At 46.8% G+C, this 23,925-nt stretch overlaps 1 protein-coding gene across 4 annotated transcripts in view; it reads left to right on the top strand.

The window, feature by feature from the left end:
- Positions 1-17,267, top strand: part of Rassf8 (Ras association domain family member 8) — a 76,665-nt gene extending 59,398 nt beyond the window's left edge. For 3 of the 4 annotated variants that reach the window (XM_038320306.2, XM_038320307.2, XM_038320308.2), the window contains exons 2-5: positions 5,303-5,470; positions 11,291-12,174; positions 12,696-12,840; positions 13,362-17,267. In XM_038320306.2, coding sequence (XP_038176234.1) covers positions 5,368-5,470; positions 11,291-12,174; positions 12,696-12,840; positions 13,362-13,483 — 1,254 coding nt within the window. In that variant the 5' untranslated portion in view covers positions 5,303-5,367 and the 3' untranslated portion in view covers positions 13,484-17,267. Of the gene's footprint in view, positions 1-452; positions 472-5,302; positions 5,471-11,290; positions 12,175-12,695; positions 12,841-13,361 lie in introns of those variants that run through there. The other variant, XM_038320309.2, reaches the window with a different exon arrangement.
- Positions 17,268-23,925: the final 6,658 nt, after the last annotated feature.

Genomic DNA, 23,925 nt, shown 5'->3' with positions numbered 1-23,925 from the left:
GCCCAACGTGGGGCCAGCAGTTTAATATAAATTATTATGCAGTTGCTTTTCTTAAAAGTATATGTATTTCTGATCTTGATTAAGGTATTGTGATTGTATAGTTCATTTAAAAATGCAGTGTATAATTAGGAAATATCGGTTGTTAATGGATAATCATCAATAATAGTCAAGTTTGTAGTCATGTTAGATTTCCTAGATATGTAGAGATATATTTCAGTTAGATAGATATTCTTCATATCTTTCAAAGACTACAGAATAAGGCATTTAATGTTTTAATAAGTTAGGACTGTTCATGACAATGAGACACATCTGCTCCTGGCAGTACCAGCGACTTCAAGAGGAAGACGGGCATCGAAGAGGCTCCTTATGGACTTTGATAGCCATTTGGGCAAGAAACTGCTTTTGCCTGGACTGTTGCATAAACTAGACACAGAGAACCCTCAGAGGGAGGACTGCTGAACTTGCCTAAAGGTGAGATGGTCTTTTGGGGTTCCTGACTTATGAGAGAGTCTGCGAGACGTTCTGCAGGACACAGCAGATAGTGACTGAACTGTCTTTGAAATTTCCTGCTTCATGGAAAAGTCTCCTGGATACTGTGGGCCTGTAGGCCGAAGATGGATGCCCCAATGGTACAGAGGAACTTTGGGTGACTGTCCAGGCAACAAGATGTCTCTGTCATTTCTAGAGTTTGGAAGTTGCTTATTTCTTGTTTACTTAGGTAATATTATATCCTTCTGGAGTCTTTGATGGAGTTGAAGAATAGATAGATAGTTATGGTTTTCCTTAGATATGATAAAAGATAAAATAGATATAAATATTGTAACTATAATTCTTACTTGATAACTGTTTTGTTATATATAATTTTACTATGTTAAAGTGAAAGCCTTTCTTTTTTGTTTAAACAGAAAAAGGGGAAATGATGTAGGTGTGTCTTCTATCTATCTGATTATTTCATTAGTTAATTAATAAAGAAACTGCTTGGCCTGTTAGGTCAGAACATAGATGGGTGGAGTAGACAGAACAGAATGCTGGGAAGTTAGTCAGATGCCATGCCTCTCCTTGGTGGGACAGTCGCCATGAAGCCAGCCACCAACCAGGTCAGACATGCTGAATCTTTCCCGGTAAGACACCACTTCGTGGTGCTACACAGATTATTAGAATGTGTTAATCAAGATGTGAGAATTAGACAATAAGAGGCTGAAACTAATGGGCCAAACAGTGTTTAAAAGAATACAATTTGTGTGTTGTTATTTCCGGGGCTAAGCTAACTATGCGAGAGCCGGGTGGGACAAAAAGCAGGCCTGCCTGCTCACCCCATCACTACAACAGAGACACCCTGTCTCAAAAAACCAAAAAAAGAAAAAAAATTAAAGTTGTTGACTGTTCTTAGATACATGATACAAAAACCTAAAATGTCCCTTATTTTAAGTGGTCTTATTTTTCCAAGATGTTTCATTGCTAATAACTTTCTGTATAATAGAAGTTTTTAATTTTTGAAAGAATTTTCATTTCTATGTACAGAAATAACCTGAATTCTTAATTCAGAAGTCACTTGAACTTGTACTGTCTGAACTCTAGAGCCTGACAGTAGAGGTGGGTGAAGGCAGGGAAGACCTGCCACACAGTGGGCAGAGCTGAACTCCTCCAAGCAGAACTGTGGTTGTTACCATTTCTAGGGGCCTCCATGCCTGCAAGGGCCGGGACACACTTCCCTTTTATATGCAGGCGTGGATTGCAGCCTCTAGCCAGTCTTTCAGCAGGGGGCTTTACAGGCATTTCTGTAGTGTGAATGTGAAGTGTGGTCCCTAGGGCCTGTGTGTCTGAACTCTTGGTTCTGAGAGATTATGCAGCCTCTGACATGAGACCTAGCAAGCAGCTGTGGAGCCGTCAGAGTAGGGTTTAAGGATTATATACCAGCTCCATTTTACCCTAGATAGAGTTCCCAATCCACTGAGATGTTAGCAGACTGCCTCACACATGAGCTACCATGACGCCTCCATGTCTTCCCCTCCACGAGGGAGCTAGACTGAGTCGAAGTAAATCCTACTCCCTTAAGTTGCTTGCTGCAGGTTTCCTGTCATGGTAGTGAAAATATTAGTAACAGGCTTTCTTCCCCCATGACAAATTGCTGATTTACATTTAATATAAGTTCTCCTTTTTCTCTATTGTGAGACATTAGAACCTTTATCTTTTGTTACTGACCCAGCCTTGGCATAAGCTCCTTCTGTGCTTGCTCCTCCTGTCCCAGGAGTTACGTTTGCTTTGTCATTGTCACAGAGAAGCTGCCTCTGCGTGCGCAGCACAGCGCCTGCCCTCTGTGAAGTCTGTGTGACACTCACCTAGGCTCGGTGTCCTGTGAGCCGCTGTCACGACAGCTTGTAAATCAGCACATGACCAGCAGCAGTCTGTGCCTGTTCCCCTCAGTCCACATTCTGTTGCATTTACACTGAGTGTCTTCTGTCTGGTCTATTTTTCTCCATCAGTTACATCAGGCTCTAGACAGCTCATTGCTGTGCCTGGGGATGGGGCAGTTCATCCAGAGAAACCAACACAGAAAATACAAACCAGCAAGCCAGCCAGAGACAGGGTGCTTTCTGCCAGTTCAGGAGCTGACAAGTGAGAGGGCAAGCGTTCCATCTGCAGCAGCTAAGACTTCCTGCTGCGCTGCTCCTGGCCTGTCCTCAGGTGACTGTCAGAACGCCAGTCACCCAAGCCTGCTCTTGAGAGATGCCTCCACACACATAGATACTTGATCACAGAAGACTTCTTCACAAGCAGTGGTTTGTAGCTAAAGAAACCTCTTCTCCGAGCCATTTTCATACCCTACTGAGTCCAAGTAGCTCAGCCAAAGACTCTACCAAAACCTAAGAGGCCAGAATTGCACACGTAGAAACCTTGTGAGAAAAACAGGCCCTCTGTGTGCTACTGCTGTTGGAGACTTCACCGTGTCACCGTGCCCATTCCAAATTCTACCTAGGGTCCTCAAGTCATTTTCTTTCTGGTACTCAGACTTAAACGACTACTCACTCACCCACATGCAGCTCGGTGTAGGCTTCCAGTTTCCCCTGTGGTCAAGGCTGGGGACTGGGCATAGAGCCAGGAGTTGACTTCAAAAGGTGTAGAGGATACGTCAGGTTTCTGTTCCTGGAGACCTATGCTAGGGGCTTCTGCTGGGAGGATGGGGAAACTTGTTTTTAGGTGAGCTCACAAATAATGCAGTGGTGTTTAATGGAGCTGAGATGAATATAGTGAGCCCCAAACCTGACAGAAGCCATGTCTTCGTCTCCACGTGTGGAAACAAAACTGCAAAGACTGTCCCTCCATCCCGGCCAGAGCCCTGTGCTCCAAGAGTGAGACTGAGTGTGTCTGACCAGCAGTGTCCCTGACAGCGGAAGTGCATGTGCTTGTGTGTAGTGCAGTAACTCAGTGACTGAAAGTTCAGAGTGAAAGAGTGAACCTTCTTCCCTGATAAGACAATAGGAGGTCATGTGCCAGAGGCTAAGTAGGGATCTGGAACATAGATGGCGTGCCTAGAAGGGGCTTCAGTTCAGAACCTTTAATTTAACAAAGGTGTATGTAATATCTGATAATTTTGTCCAAAGAAAGAATACCAGGAGTGCTGTTTCTGATGAACAGGGCATCTGGTGAGCCAGGCGTCAAACAAGAAAGGAGCTGTGTCCTGTCAGGACTCTCCAGTTTCCTATTCCTCAATGGTCTCTAGAATGATGTCGCAGCTGCACATCTAATGGTGTTTGCCAAGCTATGAAGGCTTCAGGGAGTCTGCTGAAGAACCTGCTCAAGTCCAGGGCTGCAGCTCCTTTATTTCTATGGCATGTAAACCTCCTACCCCTTCCCTAGCCATTAACATCTCACAGGGCACCACCCTTGAGGAACTCAGGAAAGTCAGCTCAAGCTCATGAGTGCTGGCTGGCATCGTAGGAGGACTGGGCCAGCATTCTGGGAATCTCCTTATGTTAGAGTTGACAGAAAGTGTGCTTTTGTGCCCTTGAGGCTTGGTGCTCTTCACTTGTCCATCCCAGGCATAGGTGGCCTGAGTTGTCGTAAGGCCTTACGAGACTGCACGAGGGACAAGAAAAGATTTTAGTGTTTTATAAACCTTAAAACTAATCCAAATAACCACCTAATTAAAACAATGTTTATTCTCCTAAGCCTGTCATTCTCTTTTTAAATCAAGAAAGAGCACAAGACAATAGGCAGGTAGACCTCCTCAGACTATAGGCCTACCACAGAACAGGTAGACTCCTCAGACTATAGGCCTACCACAGAACAGGTAGACTCCTCAGACTGTAGGCTACCACAGAACAGGTAGACTCCTCAGACTGTAGGCTACCACAGAACAGGTAGATATCCTCAAACTGTAGGCCTACCACAGAACAGGTAGACTCCACAGACTGTAGGCTACCACAGAATAGCTAGACATCTTGGAGTGTAGGCCTAACACAGAACAGGTAGACTCCACAGACTGTAGGCCTACCACAGAACAGGTAGACATCTTGGAGTGTAGGCCTACCACAGAACAGGTAGACTCCAGAGACTGTAGGCCTATCACAGAGTGAGCTGAGGTTTAAAGCCCAGGAAGAAGGGATCCTATGGAACTTCAGTGAGATGATGTGTCCAGTTGGAGAGCTTGGTTTAATTCGGTAAAGCCTTCTTGTTGGCACATAATGTGGCCACATTGTTTTTAAAGGACTGTGTAAACAGTGAACACTGGGAAGGGTGTGTTTTTTATTGTTAGTGGTTGGACTTTTCTGACTTGATGAAATCGGAGCCAGCAGTGAGAAAAGACAGACATGCATGAGGGAATGATTTTCTTCCGCTAGTTTTCATAGCCCTGGTGTGAGCAGCTCAGAGAGGCCTGGGGAGGCCAGGGGATATGACACAGGGATGCACACTGGTCAGCAAGACACAGAGCAAGTTTGTTTAAAATGGTTCGGTCATTTATGGTTCCTGAAATGACAGGAACTTTAAAAAGTCTTGACATTATACTAATGAACAAATTGAGAGGAGAGACACCAGCATGGCATTGAGCAAGTCTTTAGACCTGGGACACAATTAAAAGTTACTGTGAGTCGGGGTGGGGCGTATGGTAGAAGCCATTTACCCTGCGGAGTTCTGCACCATAAAGCAAGCCTGGACTTCAACCACAGTGGGACATTTAGGGTCATGCTATAGTTTACATAATATAGGGAAAGCTTCCTTTATTTAAAAGACGATGTTTTACCTTTTTTGTTTGTTTGTTTTTTAGCTTATAATACAGAGTCTGTCTTTTCTGTGTTTCCAGAGCCAGAGCCATGACCTGAACCCTGATGAACACTGTCAGGCCTCTGAGTGACTGGCAAGCGCACCATGGAGCTGAAAGTGTGGGTGGACGGAGTGCAGAGGATCGTCTGTGGTGTCACTGAGGTCACGACCTGCCAGGAGGTGGTGATAGCCTTAGCCCAAGCTATCGGTGAGTGGGGTCCATCTACTACTGTGGGTGTGCAGATGGCTGTGCCCGAGTTAGCTTTCTCGGCGTCCTGATAAAATACCTGAAGTTAGCTTCTCTAAACTCTAAGTTCACCCACAAACTATTTCTAAAGGCCTTAAGAACCACCTGGTCAGACCGAGTGGTAGCAGTGGCCCCGTTCTTGGCGTCAGTTGTCTGTGTGGGTTACTCTGCCCAGTTATCACCAATACCTGACACAACAGCTTCACGTGAGAAGTAGGGTTTGTGTCACAGTCCATCGTGGTGGGGAAGGATGCGGCTGTCTTGTCACGGTCCTGTTGCTATGGAGTGACACCGTGACCAAGGCAGCTCCTAGGAGAAAAAGCATTACCTGGGGGCTTGCTTTCAGTTTCAGAAGTTTAGTTCATTTTCATGTGGCAGGGAGCATAGCAGATGCAGCAAGTATGGTGCACGTATGGAGAAGTAGTTGAGAGCTACATTCCGATCTGCAGGCAGAGAGACTGGGCCTGGCAAGGGTTTGGAAACCTCAAAACCCACCTGCAGTGATGCTATTCCTTCAGCAAAGCCACACCTCCTAATCCTTCTCAAATAGTGCCACCCCCTGTTCCTATGCATTCAGATATGTGAGCCTATGGAAGTCATTCTTACTCAAACCACCAGTGTCCAAGTCAAAAAAGGGTTTACAGAAGTGGTCCCAACGGATATGACTCCATGGACCAATTTCCTCCAATTAGACTTCAGTTCCGGCCTCTTTTCACTTCCCAATAGTACAACCATAAGTCCATCAAAGGATGAATCCGTCTATTTGGTGAGGGCCCTAAATAATCACCTCTAGAAATGCCACCACATGTAGTGAGGAGCAGCCGGCAGGCCTGCTTTTCATTCCACCCAGCTTCCGGCCACTGGCTAGCTTATGCTCCGAAATAACAACACACAAACTGTATTCATTTAAACACTGCCTGGCCCATTAGTTTCAGCCTCTTACATCTTGATTAACCCATATCTAATAATCTGTGTAGCACCATGAAGTGGTGCCTTACCGGGAAGATTCTAGCATATGTCTATCTTGGGCTGGAGCTTCATAGTGTCTCGCTCAGAGAGGAGAGGTATGGCATCTGTCCCAGAGAGGAGAGGCGGGGCAATTGTCTGAGCCATCTACCTCACTTCCTTCTTCCTGTTCTGTCTACTCCACCCACCTAAGGGCTGGCCTATTGAATGGGCCAAGGCAGTTTCTTTATTAATGAATGAAATCAACACAACCAGAAGACTCTCCCACATCAACCACAGACACCACAGACCTGTGCTCTGCTAACCGAGGCTTTCCTGCTCCATCAAGTGCACCTTTACCCCATGTGTGCATGCATACTGCATTCTTCTCTAGTGGGCTCTCAGGTGCACTTCTTGTCACCCCTTGCCGGTGGCGGGTCAGGCTGTGGTAATGCTTGCACTCTGAACCTCCCTCATGTTACCTTGCATCTGAAGTCTGTACTGCCTGCTCCTGATGTTTGTCTTGAATAGTGATTTTTTATTGTAGATGTTTCCTAATCCAGAGCAGACTCCTAGTTCCCAGAACCCCTTCTGAGTTAAACTCTACTTATTGTCAATTTCTGAATACATTTAAAATAAAGAATAAAGTAAATTAAGCAGTGTATCTTTATTAAATAGAAATGTGGGCTTTTTTAATATAATGAAGATGAAGTTGCCGTGTTTCATGCTGTGAAGTCCATGTTTCTAGCCACATTTCCTGGGTCTGTCTTCTGTCTTTCCTCCTATTCTTTTTCAACTTTCCCTCTAATTTATTTTAAGCTTTTCTTTAAAAGTACTTATTTGGAAAAAAAAGAAAAAAATTAAAAAATAAAAGTATATACATACACATATTGTCTTTGTGTGTGTATGTATGTATGTATGTTTGTATACACACACCTCCACATAAAAGCTTTCCATGGTAGTAGGGATTGAACCCAGGGACTCAGGAGTGCTGAGCAAATGCTCTTCCACTGTTGTGGGAAGGTCTCTTGTTGGTTCACGGCTGCTCAGCCCTGAAATAAACACACAGAAACTATATTACTTAAATCACTGCTTGGCCCATTAGCTCTAGCTTCTTATTGGCTAACTCTTCATTAATTTAACCCATCTCCATTAAACTGTGCATCACCATGAGGTCATAGCCTACCAGCAAAGTTTCAGCACATCTGTCTCTGGTGCCAGCTCCATGGCTTCCCTCTGACTCCGCCTTCCTTCTCCCAGCAGTCAGTTTAGTTTTCCCTGTCTACCTCTATTCTTTGCCCTATCACAGGCCATGACAGTTTCTTTATTAACCAATGGTATTCACAGCATACAGAGGGGAGGGAATCCCACATCATGCCTCTGTCCCAAAACCTGCTTGTCATTCCTGTTTTGAGACAGGGTTACCACCAGCTTACCCAGGCTGACCTGGGAATACTCTGTAAACCAGGCAAGTCCTGAACTTGTTATCCTCCTGCCTCGGTCTCTTGAGTTGCTAGAATTAGAGGACCGAGCCATTAGGCCCTGTTTAAGATTTTATCAGAATTTATACATACTTATTAGATGCTTTAGATTATTTTTTGAAACACAATGAAGGCATAAACCTCTATCTCCATAAAACCAAGTAATGTGTTCAAAGTTTCTATTTGCATTATAAATCTGCTATTTAGCAAACATGATTAAGAGGAAATTGCACCCAGGACCTGCTAGGTGCTCGGCTGTTCTGTGCTCCCGAGCTCCTACTCAGAGGTTGATAGCAGACGCGCGTCAAGTCGGTTCAGGATTGGAACGGTCACTGCTGTCCGCACACTCGCACCGTGGCAGGTCTGCCAAAGTCATCTTTCTTTTCCGTAGGTCTGCAGCCTTACTGTATTAAAGCAGTGCTGGAAATGCTGGGCTTCCCTGTCGAGCAAAACACCTTTCACCAGGACTGTTATTTGTAGACTTGGGCTTAATGTGGAGGGGACTAAGGCATTCTTTTCTGCCAGCATAGTCAGTATTCCTCGCGAGAACCTCCATGAGCTGTCGAGAGAGACGAGCAGGTCAGGGAAGAGTAAGGCTTCAGCTCGGAAGTCACCTTGACCGGCGTGTGTGTGTGTGTGTGTGTGTGTGTGTGTGTGTGTGTGTGTGTGTGTGTGGTCTGACCGGTTTCCCCTCCCTCTCTTGTCCCAGTCCCTACCCCCCACTTACCCTTTGCCTCCCCACCCCCTCCTCCTTTTTTATTCAGAAAGGGCAGGCATGGGTATGACAACACACATATCAAGTTCTAGTAAGACTAAGCACCTTGCCTTATATTAAGGCTGGACAAGGTGGCCCAGTGTAAGGAGTAGGGTCCCAAAAACCAGCAAGAGTCAGAGACAGCCCCTGTCCCACTGTGAGGAGTCCCACAAGAAATCTTTAAAGACAAAGCCTCACTATGTAGACCAGGCTGGCCTTGACCTGTGGCAACAGGGATCTGTGGCAACTCTCCTGTCTCAGCCATCCAAGTGCACACACCAGCATGCGTAGGAGAAAAGTGAGCCTGGAGAAGCCACACTCGCTGAGCTGCTGCCATCTCTGTTGTTCTGTATGGTGACCACACACCCACACTGCAGAGAATGCCATGGAGAAAACATGTCCTGTTCGCCAGCTGTGTTTCTTCATGTAGAATGAAGAATCTGTTTAACCTGTGAACAAATGTTTTCTCAGTAACTCAATTCAAGGCCTACTTTGGAAGGCTGAAAACTTGAATATAGATGTTTTATGATGTTACTTCAAATTTTGCCTAAAAAGTCCTTTTTTTGTATCATAAATACTTAATTGAATACAGAGGTCCTCTGAGGAGGAGCTGGCCTGGTGACTGACCCGCAGCTGCTTCCTGTCCGCCACATTCTAACTGCTCCCGCTACTTAAAACCATAGTCAGTGTTTTATTTGCCATTGTTTATTTATGTCACACTTGTTTAACAGGCAGCTGAGGCGCTCAGTGCCATCGATATCTAGACGGGTAGGTAGCATGATGAACGTTCAGGCTGTGTCGATTTACTCTTCTGATGCTCCGCTTCTGAATCGCTGGGCGCACTTTGTACCCACACACCCCTATGCCCATGTGTGGACCCAGAAACGGAGAAAACACTGTGTGATGCTGCTCCTATGCCCCCACTGCGAGATGGCAGAGCCAGGCCTCTCCTTCCTAGGACAGTAACTACTAATGTTTGCTTTCTTTGATGTGTGGGGCACATAAGCATATGTGTGTCACCTGCATGTATAAAGGTCGTTTCTCATGACCTCCCTAGCATTTTGTCGAGACAGTTTCTCACTGTCCCAGACCCCACAAGGATCACACGTATGTCCTGTTGTCCCTGATGTTTTTGTGGGCTCTGGGCTCCAAACTTAGGTGCTCATGTTTGTCAGGCTGCTGTTTACTGACTGATGTCTCTTCTCAGCCCCTAATGTACACGTTTAACAAACTCAAAATAGCACCCACCTTAAATGAAAATGCTTATGAAATGTGTTCACACCTGTAACATTACATTGTCTCTTTTCTTTCTGTACTATATTTATCTATTTATTTATACATCTATTTATTTGGGGGGGGAGGGCAGCAAATATACCAAAACTCACATGTAGAGTGTTGGCAGGAGGCCGCTTGTTCATTTCCCAGCCGTCCAGACTCCCAAAATAATCACACAGAAACTATATTATTTAAATCACCACTTGGCCAATCACTTAAATATATTGCTAGCTAGCTCTTATATCTTTGGTTAACCCATTTCTATTATTTTATATTTTACCACAAGGCTTGTGGTCTACCAGCAAGGTTCCACCTGGTGGCTTTATGGCAACTCCCTGACTCTGCCTACTTTCTCTCTCTCTCTCTCTCTCTCTCTCTCTCTCTCTCTCTCTCTCTCTCTCTCTCTCTCTCTCTCTCTCTCTCTCTCTCAATAGATATCTTCCAACTTTTCCAACTTGACTATATTCTGTTATTGGCCAAAGGCAGCTTCTTTATTCATGAACCAATAAAAGCAGCACACAGACAGAAGGACCTCCCACTCCATGGAGGCCAGAAAAATTGCAGGATCAGCTCTTTGTTTCCACCTTGTGTGTTCCCAGGGTCACCAGACTTGGTGACAAGCATCTTTACCAACTGAGCCCTCATTCTGGCCCTATGTTTGTCTTTTGAAAGTTTACTTCAATCCTGTAATTAGTGAATAAAGTATATTTTTTATTTAAATGATTTTACTGTTTTGTCTCTAACAATAAAATCTAAATTTGGGGTTTTTTTGAAGAACCTTTGAAACCATTATTATTAACATTAAACCAAACTTATCTTCAGACTCCCATTTTTACAGGAAGTTATTTGGAAGGGGCAGCTTCACTGGTCAGCTTCAGTTGTATGAGCTGTAGGCCAGCTGAGTACTTGGGGAGCCCTGCAGTAAGCTGGGGCTGGTTCTCCACTAACCCTGGGTCTGTCTTGTCAAGGCTGACACAGTGAAAATCTGTGCGGCTTTAACTTCTGGGACCTTCCCCTCTTGGCTGCGCGGAAGCATTCCCAGCGCTTCCCTTTGTTCAGTCTTGCTCCAGAAGTCCTGAGCTCTTGATGTCTGACCAGAGTATAAAATTCTTAGTCAGGGGAATAGAAAGTAAACTTTCCAGCAACTCAGAGGGTCCTCACTCACAGTTCAGATCTGAACACCATGCTGTCTGTCAGCTGCCAGAGGCACCTGGACTCTCAGCGTTGGCATTTCGGTGCTGCCTAGAGCAGCTGTCAGAGGTTTTGTCTATTGTGCCATTTATCACTCCCTGACCCACTATGACAGAATATTCTGGTCTTTTCCAGGTCGAACCGGAAGGTACACCCTAATAGAAAAATGGAGAGATACGGAAAGGCACTTGGCACCACACGAAAACCCCATCATATCCTTGAACAAGTGGGGGCAGTATGCTAGCGACGTACAGCTCATCTTGCGTCGGACTGGGCCATCTCTCAGTGAGCGACCCACCTCAGACAGTGTGGCCCGGATTCCTGAAAGAACTTTATACCGACAGAGCTTGCCCCCCTTAGCCAAACTGCGGCCTCAGGTAGACAAGTCGATCAAAAGAAGAGAACCTAAAAGAAAATCACTGACATTCACAGGAGGTGCCAAAGGGCTGATGGACATTTTTGGGAAAGGGAAGGAAACTGAGTTTCGGCAGAAGGTGCTGAGCAGCTGCAAAAGCACCGCGGAAGAGCTGAAGCGGCTGATCCGGCTCCAGACAGAGAAGCTGCAGGCCATAGAGCAGCAGCTGGAGTCCAGCGAGCTCGAAATACGATTCTGGGAGCAAAAGTACAACTGCAGCCTGGAAGAGGAGATTGTCCGCCTGGAGCAGAAGATCAAGAGGAATGATGTGGAGATCGAGGAGGAGGAATTTTGGGAAAATGAACTGCAGATCGAACAAGAAAATGAAAAGCAGCTGCAGGACCAGCTTGAGGAGATTCGGCAGAAAGTCACGGACTGTGACAGCAAGCTGAAGGACTGCCTGGCGCAGATCCACACCATGGAGAGCGGCCTTGAGGCAGAGAAGCTGCACAGGGAAGTTCAGGAGGTCAATGAGGAGGAGGTGAAAGGGAAGATCGAAAAGGTCAAGGGGGAGATGGACCTTCAAGGGCAGCAGAGCCTGAGGCTGGAGAACGGCATTCGAGCCGTGGAGAGGTCTCTGGGGCAGGCTACCAAGCGCTTACAGGTAAGGCTATCTCTGAGCAGGATACCTCATCTGTGTAAGGGGAAGCTTAAGAAAGACCCAGCTATGGCTCTGCAGCCCAGGCTCTCTCGTGGACCTAGGAACCTTAAACTGAGAATTTCATGAGAGTCTTGCTCGCTTCATGCTATAAAATAAGAGTTAGCAGATTCAGCTCCAACACCTCATCAAAACAAGAGCTCTAGCTCTTGTGAGCCAAATTGCTCTTAATGTGCGGATGGTTATAAAGTGCATAGGAGGGGAATTTGTCACAAGATCAGCAAGACTGTTGTAGCACTGAGGTGTGTAGAAACAATACGTTTGATGGCAGACTAACACTACGTTTATTTTGCACGAGTGTGTGACCGCATCCAGAAGGGACGCCTTCTATCTAGGAGGATGGGCAGTACTCTCTTTAGCCACCCTGTCCACATAACCAAGAGTATCGAAAGAGTCCTGAAAGCAGGCCCCATCTCCCAGCCCCACCCACACAGCACCTTACAGAATAGCTGGTATTTTCCAACCAGGACAAGGAACAGGAGCTGGAGCAGTTGACCAAAGAGCTGCGGCAAGTCAACCTCCAGCAGTTCATCCAGCAGACAGGGACGAAGGTCACCGTGCTGCCAGCTGAGCCCACTGAAATAGAGGCCTCCCAGGCAGACATAGAGACAGGTAAGGCCTTCCTCTATCCTCCCTGAAGTCACCTACAATGATATCCTTCTTGTTTCTGGAAAATCAGTAACATTTGGGGGATCTATTTATTTGGATGGACATATTATTTATTTTAAACTGCTTCTGTATGGACCTGTTTACCAAAGTATAAATATGAGTATGGGTCATGTTAATTTGCATCCTAACTTCTCCTGACTCACTCTCCTCTCCTGAGTCTCTGTTTTTCATCTGTTCTGTAATTGAAACTTCCCATCTGTGTTCTGTGGCCCCAGCAACTGTGAGAAGCCGCAGAGCAAAGCCCACTAGACTTTGGGATCAGGCTCCTGGCCAGAGTTCCTGCCTTTTCCTTCCCGGATCTCCTGCCTTCTCCTCCCCAGTCCCTGCCTTCTCCTTCTCAGTCCCTGTCTTCTTCCCCTGCTTCTGGCTGCAGTATGGCCTTCTCTCTGTAATTCTTTGGGGCGGGAAGTTACTAGGTTTTCTGGTTAGCCAATTCACCAGACGACTGTCTGTTCCCTGTTTAGAAGCGCCATTCCAGTCTGGGTCCCTGAAGCGACCTGGTTCTTCACGGCAGCTCCCCAGTAATCTCCGTATTCTGCAGAACCCCATCTCCTCTGGATTTAATCCTGAAGGCATCTATGTATAACATTGTCTTCAGGGGAAAGATTCAGCCAAGGTACCGAGGACAGTAAAATCCTTCAGTGTGTGCCAACTGAACGAGGGTCTGTCCCAGGCCACTCTCTCCTCTCCAATTGCAGACCACTTGAGCCCTGTGCACTGACGCCGAACACGGAGCTGTTCACACTTGCAGTATTGACGCATTGTCTAGCAGCTGACATGCAAAGCCTTCGTTTTTATTTGTAGTATTCTGAGAACATTAGAAAAGTATTAGCCTATGTTTATACATGAATAAACCCTGAATTAAAGAGTAAAGTTATGTAACTGTTTAGTTTAATTTATTCCATGTAACTGATTGATGTATGAATGTTGCTGTTTAATATTTTATTAATCCTTATCCTGTGACTTAATTATGTTAACTGTTGTGGGCTTCTAACTGTGCATGTTGGCAGATTCCGTCCGAGCTTTGCTCATGCATAGCTTCGCTGCCTCCTGGGACACTCACCATCAGACTGACTCCAGCGGAGCCAGCTGCACTTAATGCTGGGGCTTCTCCCCACCCCCGCTTTAGTGAGAGAGTTGAGCTTTCTCTCTGCTCTGGAAGCTGATCGTTTCTTTACAGTATTTCCCAATGTAAATTACCATATAACATCACAGAAACAGCTTTAATAGGGTAACTGTTCCTCTAAAATGCTTGTAGTCATAGACTGCAAGCACGTCAGCTGATGGCTGCCCACAGGTTTCCTGGTACACGCTGAGGTCTTCCTGCCTTACACTCCCATGATGTGAGGAGGAGAGAGCCCTGAAGATGGGGATGCTGTACTTTGGGAATCATGGGATACATTTCAAAGCAACCCACTTCCTCTGTGAGTCCGTGCCATGCCTAGAAGGGGTAGGTGCTGTTTGCCATGGTGTAAATGTGACTGCGTGCTTTCTCTAGTCACCGAGTCAAACCTCGGGAACACCGCGGTCGGGTATTTTTTTACCAAGGAAATAAAGTTAAATTCAGAGTATGTTTTTATTTTTAAGTTTGACTTTATAGGATATTAGTCTTATATTTGTATCATTTTGTGTATTAAGCCAAAAAAAAAGAGAGTCAATACTTTTCTCACGCGCAGCGACTTAGCTGCATTCACAAGGAGCACATTTGGCATGATGCAACTAAGACTTTGGTCTGAAACGTGAAGTAGTTTTTAACTCTAAGAGAATGCACCCTCTGTACTACTTACATGCAATAAAATAAAAGTGGATTAGTAGAACAGCGCCCTGGGGTCGCTAAGGGTGCCTCTGGATGTGTGAACACAACCAGGCTTCTTTTGGTTTACTGGTGTTTAGTGAAGCCGAGAACACAGCTTTGTTTAGGTTTCCAGCGAGAAGATTTAAGAATGGCTGTGGAGTAACAGGTGCTCCTTGAGAACTGAAAGCCATGAATGTCGCCCCTTACCCACATAAATAAATGAATATCAGACCTCAACCTGATGTCTTTGGGTCCTCGGACTTACCAAGTTGATCTTGCCATTACTGCTCTGCAGAGGACTTGAGAAGGAACCGCAGCCTGTACACATTTGATCCAGATTTGTAACAATTGTTTCATATCTATATATATTTAAAAATAATAATTCCAAGTGATTTGTATCTTTCTGTGACAGTGGTGACTCATGACGCCCGCCCACGCCTTGTTCCGTCCTATACAGAGCATTGTTCAGCTCCATTAAACCTTGGCCACAAAGGTAAACATTATACAAATGGATTATTAATGAGAAATTAAAGACAAAGCTGGGCACGGTGGCTCATGACATAATCCCAACACTCAGGAGACTGAGGCAGGAGAGTTGCCACAAGACCCAGGCTGTCCTAAGCTCTGTGGAAAGTTCTAGAATAGCATGGAGTCTAGTGTGAAGCCCTATCTCAGAAGGAAAGGGAAGACCTGCACGACTCCTCGGCACGCCTGGCGGAGCAGCAGCGTAGTACACAGCTCACCAGGTTGCTGTGAACTGCCAGGCACACCCCACCAGCTCCCGACAGTCCTGGCTCTCCACCAGTGAGTACCACACTTTACATCTCTACCAACCTCAGCTCCCAAGCTGCCAGCTGCCCTCCATGGGCCTCCTTATCCACACAGACAGCCTCCCGGACGGGCGGAGTGCGGCCATGTGAGTTCACAAACAGACTGAGCAGCTGGGCTTTGTCTCCAGGTCCAGGACTTCCCAAGCACACCACTGTCAGATGTTTTCTAAGTCTTTTTTAGCTAGAGAAAACAACTAATTTCCCTACAGAAATTTTAGTCTACTGTGCCTGTTTTTACCTACTGTGACTACAAGCGCATCGGCTTTCAAGCCCTGTCTGTGGCCACATCTCAGAGGGGTGCGGGCAGTGGGATTCAAAAAATACCAAATGTCAAATTTTGCATATGGGGAAACAAATATCCAGGTTCTAAATAATAAATTAGATCACAAATTTTCATGTCTTTTAAATTAGCACTGCAAGTTATATTATGTGGTTTTTCTACAGGTATTAAATATGTGATAAGTTTTATTCTGACCAGTGAATAATTTGAATATCATTGGTCTGTTTGACCTCTAGAGCATCCTTGTTCTCAGAGAATCACCCACAGTGGGTTACCTCATTTGTGTGTGTGTGTATGTGTGTGTGTGTGTGTGTGTTTTATTTTGTCATTTTCTTTATATTTTGGCTGTTAACATTCGTTTTTGTCTCAGTGAACAGGGCGTTTTTTTATGTGAGGCTTCAGATGGTGCTGAAGCTGCCCTTTGAATGCCCACTTAGTTGTCGGCGGGCGGGCAGCTCAGCAGCTCCTAGAGTTTAAACAGCCGTTTCCAGCCTGGCATGTAAGGTAGACACAGCTCGTGGGGAGTGTGGTGGCACAGACCCATAGATCCGCACTGCTCCCACAGCCAAGACAGTGCAGTCCTACGCTACCACAGTCTTGGTCCGAGACAAGGACGCTATGCCAGGGAGACCGTCCCAAGTGAGGATTGACAGGCTGAAGAAATAGTATGGAGAAAAGACAGGGCTGATTTCAGGCACGCACTGGGCAGGCAGTTAGCGTTGGACGTTGCCTTCGACAGAGTAGGCCTTAACTTTTATATACATATATAAAGTGACGCTCTGCATCCCTCTCTAACACAGCCTGTCTTGACCAGTCTGCGGTGAAGCTGGCTCCTAAGTATTCCTTTGGTATCGTGTCAGTGTCTTTCAGTTGCATGTGCGTCCTGTCTGCTGTGGCCACATGCCAGGAGAAGGCTGTCGGCTGGTCGGGGGTTCACGGCCATCAGTATTTATTCAGTATTGCTGCTTCACGCTTCCCGTGCACCTTGGACGCCAGGTCAGTGGCAGCGTCAGCTGCAAGAGCTCCTTCCCGTGCATTTTATATATTTTTAGAAACCAAGTGGCTGCAGATGGCTCTTTAGCATACTATTAAACCAGCAGAACTCTAAAAGGCAATAAATATATGCATATATATGGGGGGATGGGAAAGAGAAAATACAGGTTTACAGCCAGCCCTGGTGAGAGCCCGTCCATGTATTGCTCAGTGTCTTGTCACTGACCCAGAAGGGTTTGAATTGCTGCACCTTTAGACAGAAAGTGTCCATGTTTGCTGACTGTGGGCCATGAACATGCTTTTAGTACCGCTTTGCTGATTTATAAATAAGAAATCTGTAATATGTATTATATGTAATTATTTTGACTTCATTTCAAAATGTATATTTTCTGATTATTATCATGAGCTATAAAGCAAAAGATCAATATCTGATATTCTCCCAAATAAATTTTCAAGATTCGTTGGGGCATTACAATTGTTGTTTTCTTTCTTATATACTTAATACTTCAAGATATAGTTTTGTTTCCTTTGAAAGATGACAAAGTAGGTCTATGAATCAGTGATAAAAAATGATATTTTTTTTAAATGCAGTGTTAACCTGAAGAACTGTCTTTTGCCTAGAAGGTAACAACTAGGCTGGGGAGATGGCTCGGTAGTGAAGTACCTGCTGTACAGGCATGAGCCCTGAGTTCAACCCCTCAGCACCCACGTGACACACAGCACACACCAGTACTCGGTGCTAAGGATCAAAGACAAGTGGATCCTGGGCTCGTTGGCCAGCTAACCACGCTGAAATAACGAGTCCCAAGTTCCATGGAAGACCCTGTCTAACAACTCAGATGGGGACTGAGAACAGGGCTCGAAGTTGACTCTGACCTCCCAACAGAAGAGTGTACCTGCACATGGATATGTGCACATGCGTGCACTGTACACACACACACACACACACACACACACACACACACACACGAAAGAAAAGGGAGGCTGCTTCATTAAAGTAGACTTATAAGAGACTAAATCCCCCCCCCCCCGCCATTTCAGCCATGAAACTAAGATGCTCACTAGTTTGTATTCCCAGCTTTAAGTCATGAACACGAACCCTGCAGTGCCCATGGGACATGCAGTTGCAGCCTGAGTAAAGGTTGATGTCGCAGCCACCCCAGGAACTGCTCAGAAGCCTCAGTGAATAAGTATCTGAAATCAGCTCTTCCAGCACCCAGGGCACTTTGTGTGTGCCTGGTAACATTGCCGGAGCTCACAGAGGACAACATCTCCATCTTGCCCACCCCCAATGTGCAGTGTATCCACGTTTAGAGGAATAGTTTATAAAAAGTAGAGGCGAAACCTAGGTTGAAAAAAATATGCAAAAGCAAATGGGAAAACTTACCCAAAGAATTCTGTCCCTAGTTAAGCTTTAGACTTCGTGACCCATCCTGTCCCCTCTTCAGCATGTGCTGATGGCTGGAGAACAGTGCTCCCCAGCAATACAGTTCCTCCCTGGCTGTGCACACTCTTCAGGCAGAGCATGTTAGGAGATGCCAGTGGAGTGTTTATTTAGTGAGCACTGCTTACGGACTGAATCTGCCGTGGCTTCCCCACCTCAAGCAGAGTACCATCTCATGAGGTGGCAACCTCACTCCACGTGGTAAGCTCAATTAAACGGCTAAGGGTAGGTAGAGTGTCATGAAACCATGGTGGAAGGCTCCCCACCAGCTCAAGCACCAGAGAATGCCTGAGAAGGTGACAGAAAACGGAAGACCCGTGACACGGTGGGGGTAGAACTCTGGAGGGCCAGGCAGCTGTGGCTAGGGTGAGGGGCAGGAGGACATAGAGGGTAGACAGGCATCACGGTCATGAAGAGCCATGGTTGCCATGGAAGGGGTGTGGATTTGAAACGCACCCACAGGGGCATGTGTTTGGACATGTGGTCCTGTTTTAGAAGACATTATACAACCTTTGGGACACAGAACCTAGCTGGGAGAAATGGGCACTAGGGTGGGGCCTGGAAGGTACAGGACAGATGGCTCACTTCCTTTTGCTTGGTCCACTGGTATTGGAGCAGTCATCGGGTGTGCACACACTCACTGCCACAGAGCCACACGCCACATGCCCTCCCCACAATGATGAACAACAGCCCCTCAAACTCTGAACTTGGGCCCACATAAACCCTTTAAGTAACAGACACTACCTGTATCCCAATTGTCATTGACACTTCAAGCTTGGAAATGACATGGTCACATTCATATGTAAGGAAGACACTTCTGGCTGCCAACGTGGTGTCACTGAAGAATCCTCTAACAAGGTACCATGTAAGCAGAACTGGCCAACTGCCAGAGGTGGGTGAGCTAAAGAAGGAGCTGTGTGGGCTTGTGTATTTAAAAGGCTCTACAGAATGCTCTCTTGGGACCAGGAATTCAACAGTGGCTCAGCAGAGCAGCTCTAAGTAAGAACTAGTGGCGCCTCTCTGTGACTGAGGTGAGCGGGGCTTCAGATGGAAGGCTGGACATAGTCTGGAGAATGTTTCAGGGAGGACAAGTCACCTGGAAAGGCACTTGTTACCAAGCTGGACAACCTGCACTCGATCCCAGGAATCCACATGGTGGGAAGAGAGAAGTGGCTCTCCATACTTCCACATGTGTGCCAGTGCAAAATAAACTAATGTAAGAGTGATTTTTTTTAAGGGGGAAAATGTCGTGCAGAAAGCAGTCTGTTAGCACCCAGTCATTACAATATGGCACAGGAAAGCTGCTGAGTCTGAGGTTAGCATGGGCTGCGTAGTAAGGTTCAAGCCAGCCTGGGTTGTAGAGTGAGACCCTGCACAGACAGACAGACTGGTAGATAGACAGACAGGTAGGTAGGTAGATAGAAAAATAGATAGAAAATCTCAACTCTTCATTTATTAAAAGTAGAAACTGAGGCCCAGAGAAAATCACTGCTAATGTCACATGGCTCTTGAGAAACAGATGCAATGAGGCAGCCAACTTTAAAAAATACATGTTTTTAATTTTATGTATGTGTTATGCGCACAAGTATGTAGGCATGTATGTACCTGCTGCCAGACAGGGTGCTAGATCCCCTGGAGCAGGAGTTAGAGATGGCTGTGAGCTGCCGTGGGAACTGAACCCCGGTCCTCTGGGAGAGCAGCCAGGGCCACAAAGATGGCAGCCGCCAAAGTTACCCATGAGCCGCGGTTGGGGGACAGAACAGACAGGTAGCCCAACTGAAGAAAGATCAATACCTTCTTAAGCACCTGCTGAAGAAAGGATCCAGCCTGCGACTGCATGGAGCATCCCCGAGTCTGTGTGCTCACATCACCCTGCAGGGTCACCTGGTCAGGAAACTGCCTGTCTATCCCGAACGCCCACCTCACAAGGAGCGGACACTACATCCCCAGTGCCTATGCCAACCCTACTGACTTTTCCTAAAACATACTAATGCCTTCCCTCCCCCGCGTCAGTTCAGTCCCCCATCGCGTGCAAGCAGCACCCTCCATCCTTCCATGCTCTGTCACAGCCTGCTCGTGATTGGCCCGTTCCTTTGACATCCATCACCCCCGGGACAGATACCAGCGCAGGCTTCATGCTGCCTTCCTCCCTGTTTCCAGGCACGGGTTCGACACGAGCCTCCAAGAGATGCTGGTTGCATTAAAAGACAGACAGGCAGATGGGTACTGTCTGCTACAAATGAGCAAACGAGCCACTGCCCAGCACAGACCACTTGAAAAAGAATGTGTGTCCTCAGTGGGTCCACAGCACACCATGCTGCTCCTCTCTCCCTGACTGCCATTTCCTGAGGGTAGCTGGGTGGGAGAGGATACGAGGAGACATGACGGGGAGGTGAGAAGGCTGGCCCTTTTCACCCGCATGCCTGGTACTTGTTTTCCCGGGGCTCACTGACCTCACCTATTTATAAGCCGTCTGCCTGTCACAGAAGATCCTGTGAGGCTTCACAGGGAGGCCCAGGAGCCTGTTACAGAAGATCCTGCGTGGCCTCTGATCCCATGGCCTTGCCTCACAGGGAGGACCAGACGTCAGCATTTCCAAGGGTCTGACCTCTCTTCTTTTACCTACCTCATATCTGACGTAAACGTTAGACACAGACACTCAGGTTGGAGATGGGTGAATCTGTATTTCTCAGTAGACTCACTTGAGAATCAGCTCTCATTCCTTATTTGGGCTTCCATCTTTGCCCCAGATACATGGGAGATAGACTCTGAGGGCAGTACCTCTACCGTAACTTAAGAAGAATAAATATTCTTGTCCAAATAAAAGTTTTAATTTCCTCTTCTCTGCCTCATAAGAGCATCAATGCAACGTGCCAGATGTTAGCTTAGTCCGTTGTGATTTTCCTTGCCTGTTCTGTTTACTGCAAGTGTGTACACACCTCACAGCCTCTCCTCAACCTCTCTGTCAACCCTGGAAGGTCCAGATTGCTGTCACCCAGAGAAGTGTGTGGAAGGAGCTGAGTGCTCGCAGGAAGAGGCAGGCAAGTCCTTTCTTGATCTTCAGCTGCCACAGTTGAGTCTATTCAATAGAGCTCCTTCCCTGGATTTCCCACTGGAGGGCCACAGGGTGTCACTGCCTGGCCATCTGATGCTCTCTGCAGGACTTTGCATTGCAGGGCTGGCCACAGATTGTCACTACCTGGTCATCTGATGCCCTCTGCAGGAAGGCTCTATTTTGGCTGTTTGAACCTAGAAGTCCCCAAGGTTGGGTGGGTACCCCTTCAGCCTTCATGGAACCAAGAGTTCAATCTCGTGGCTCGGTAAATATTAACTGTGTTTGTAGCCAGTCTGGCAGGGCTGAAGTTATTCTAAAGACACACTTGTGTCCCTTGCTCTGGCTACCAGACTACAGAATCAGTGGACCCCAAGAAATTAGAATTCCCCCAGAATTCTCAAGCTGGGAGAAGAGAAAGACTAGACCCTCAGCCAGCTGGAGGGGAAACTTTTCAGAAAAGAAGATTCCCAATTGGTTCGACTGCCTTACAGAGAAGAGAATGATGGGTCAGAAGTGGCGGAACCACACCTTGGCCAGAGCTGCTTGTGTGGGTGCAACCCTCCCTGTTCCTCTGCTTAAAACTCAGCCTCAAATCAAGACCCTGAAGATGGGCTTGGGAAGGGAGCCCCTGAATGCCCCTTCCCACTGTGCCACATGGGCACATCCTTTTCCTGCTTCTCACAACTAACTTGACTGTTTTAATTGGTTCACTGAAAATTAACAGGTGAACCTGGCTTGTTGGGGTGCAGGCTGTCTCCATACATCCAGGAACACAGTTTCCACAGCTGAACCTGGCTTGTTGGGGTGCAGGCTGTCTCCATACGTCCAGGAGCACAGTTTCCACAGCTGAACCTGGCTTATCGGGGTGCAGGCTGTCTCCATACATCCAGGAACACAGTTACCACAGCTGAACCTGGCTTTTTGGGGTGCAGGCTGTCTCCATACATCCAGGAACACAGTTACCACAGCTGAACCTGGCTTTTTGGGGTGCAGGCTGTCTCCATACATCCAGGAACACAGTTACCACAGCTGAACCTGGCTTTTTGGGGTGCAGGCTGTCTCCATACATCCAGGAACACAGTTACCCCAGCTGAACCTGGCTTGTTGGGGTGCAGGCTGTCTCCATACGTCCAGGAGCACAGTTTCCACAGCTGAACCTGGCTTATTGGGGTGCAGGCTGTCTCCATACGTCCAGGAGCACAGTTTCCACAGCTGGACCTGGCTTGTCGGGGTGCAGGCTGTCTCCATACGTCCAGGAGCACAGTTTCCACAGCTTCCTGTTATCTTAAAGCTTCAGAGCTGTCTTCATGCTCTAAAGTTCACTTAATTTTTTTTTTTTGGGGGGGTTTTCGAGACAGGGTTTCTCTGCAGCTTTAGAGCCTGTCCTGGAGCTAGCTCTTGTAGACCAGGCTGGTCTCGAACTCACAGAGATCCGCCTGCCTCTGCCTCCCGAGTGCTGGGATTAAAGGCGTGCGCCACCACCGCCCGGCTCACTTAATTTTTTTTAAATTTACATCAAGAACCATATTGGGAGAAGTTTTGCTATGGATATAAATATTCTAATTTCACTTTACGTATCTTCAGAAACCCTTACTGTAGCCAATGTGTTGCCTGCCATCTTGCTTTTTCTCCTTTCTGAATCTGTGCCCCAAGTCTACTTAATCCCTCTGAGAGAAATGGTGGACCTCAACAGGAACCTACCTGTGCACACATGTACACACACACACACACACACACACACACACGAACACACACAGGGGCTCACACACAGAGGCCCACACATACACACATCCACCACTCATACACATGTGTCCACAACAAACATTCACACACAAAGGTGCACATGCACACACCACACCACACACGGCGCGCACACCCATGAAAAAGTCAAAAGAAAATGAGATGGATAAAGCTGAGCTATGAATGACCCCGGGGTCTAGACTGACTTCTGCGCTGACAGAACCTTGAGCAGTCATTTCCTCCCCAGGGCTTTGGCAGAGTCCTCCCTGAAGACAGGCAACCCTGTTAACCTGCATTGCTGTTTTAAAGGCCTGTGATTACCTTAATGTCCTCCTGCAGTATGGTGTTTCTGGTCCCCCTGTGACCCATTCTGAAAGACTAACCTTGCAAATGTCTCAATTGTTTTTATTATCTCCCCTATTTCCTATTCTTTTATCAGGAAGGCTCCTTGGGTGAGTCAAGAACTCAGGGCCTGCAGTAGCAAATAATCTTACACTAGGGGGCAGCAGCTACCATCAGACAACTGACCCTGGCTACAAAGCCTGGTGAACCCGCCTGAGCCAAGAAGGCCTCACAGGAAGGTTGCAGGAATTCTCCTCCGTGTTGTGTTGTTTTTGAAAATGGATGGTCAGTGACTTAAGTCGGTCTTTTGCCAATGAAGAATAGCAGTGGGCATGTTCATTAACTTATGTGTCATAGGTTTCCTCTGAGGCTGGCCGCAAAGTGACATTTGGTGGGATCTTTTTAGATTTAGTCTTTCAGTATGGTCTTGTGATTTTTACCTACTATGAATTTGACCAAAACGAACAAACCATGCCACTGAGGTAATCAAGAGGAAACACTTCTGTGGTTTACGCAGAGTTAAAACTTCAGAGGGAGGTGGCCAGGTTG

This window comes from Arvicola amphibius, chromosome 2, assembly GCF_903992535.2.
Source record: "Arvicola amphibius chromosome 2, mArvAmp1.2, whole genome shotgun sequence".
Lineage (NCBI taxonomy): Eukaryota > Metazoa > Chordata > Mammalia > Rodentia > Cricetidae > Arvicola > Arvicola amphibius.
This window is presented reverse-complemented; position numbering and strand designations above follow the sequence as displayed.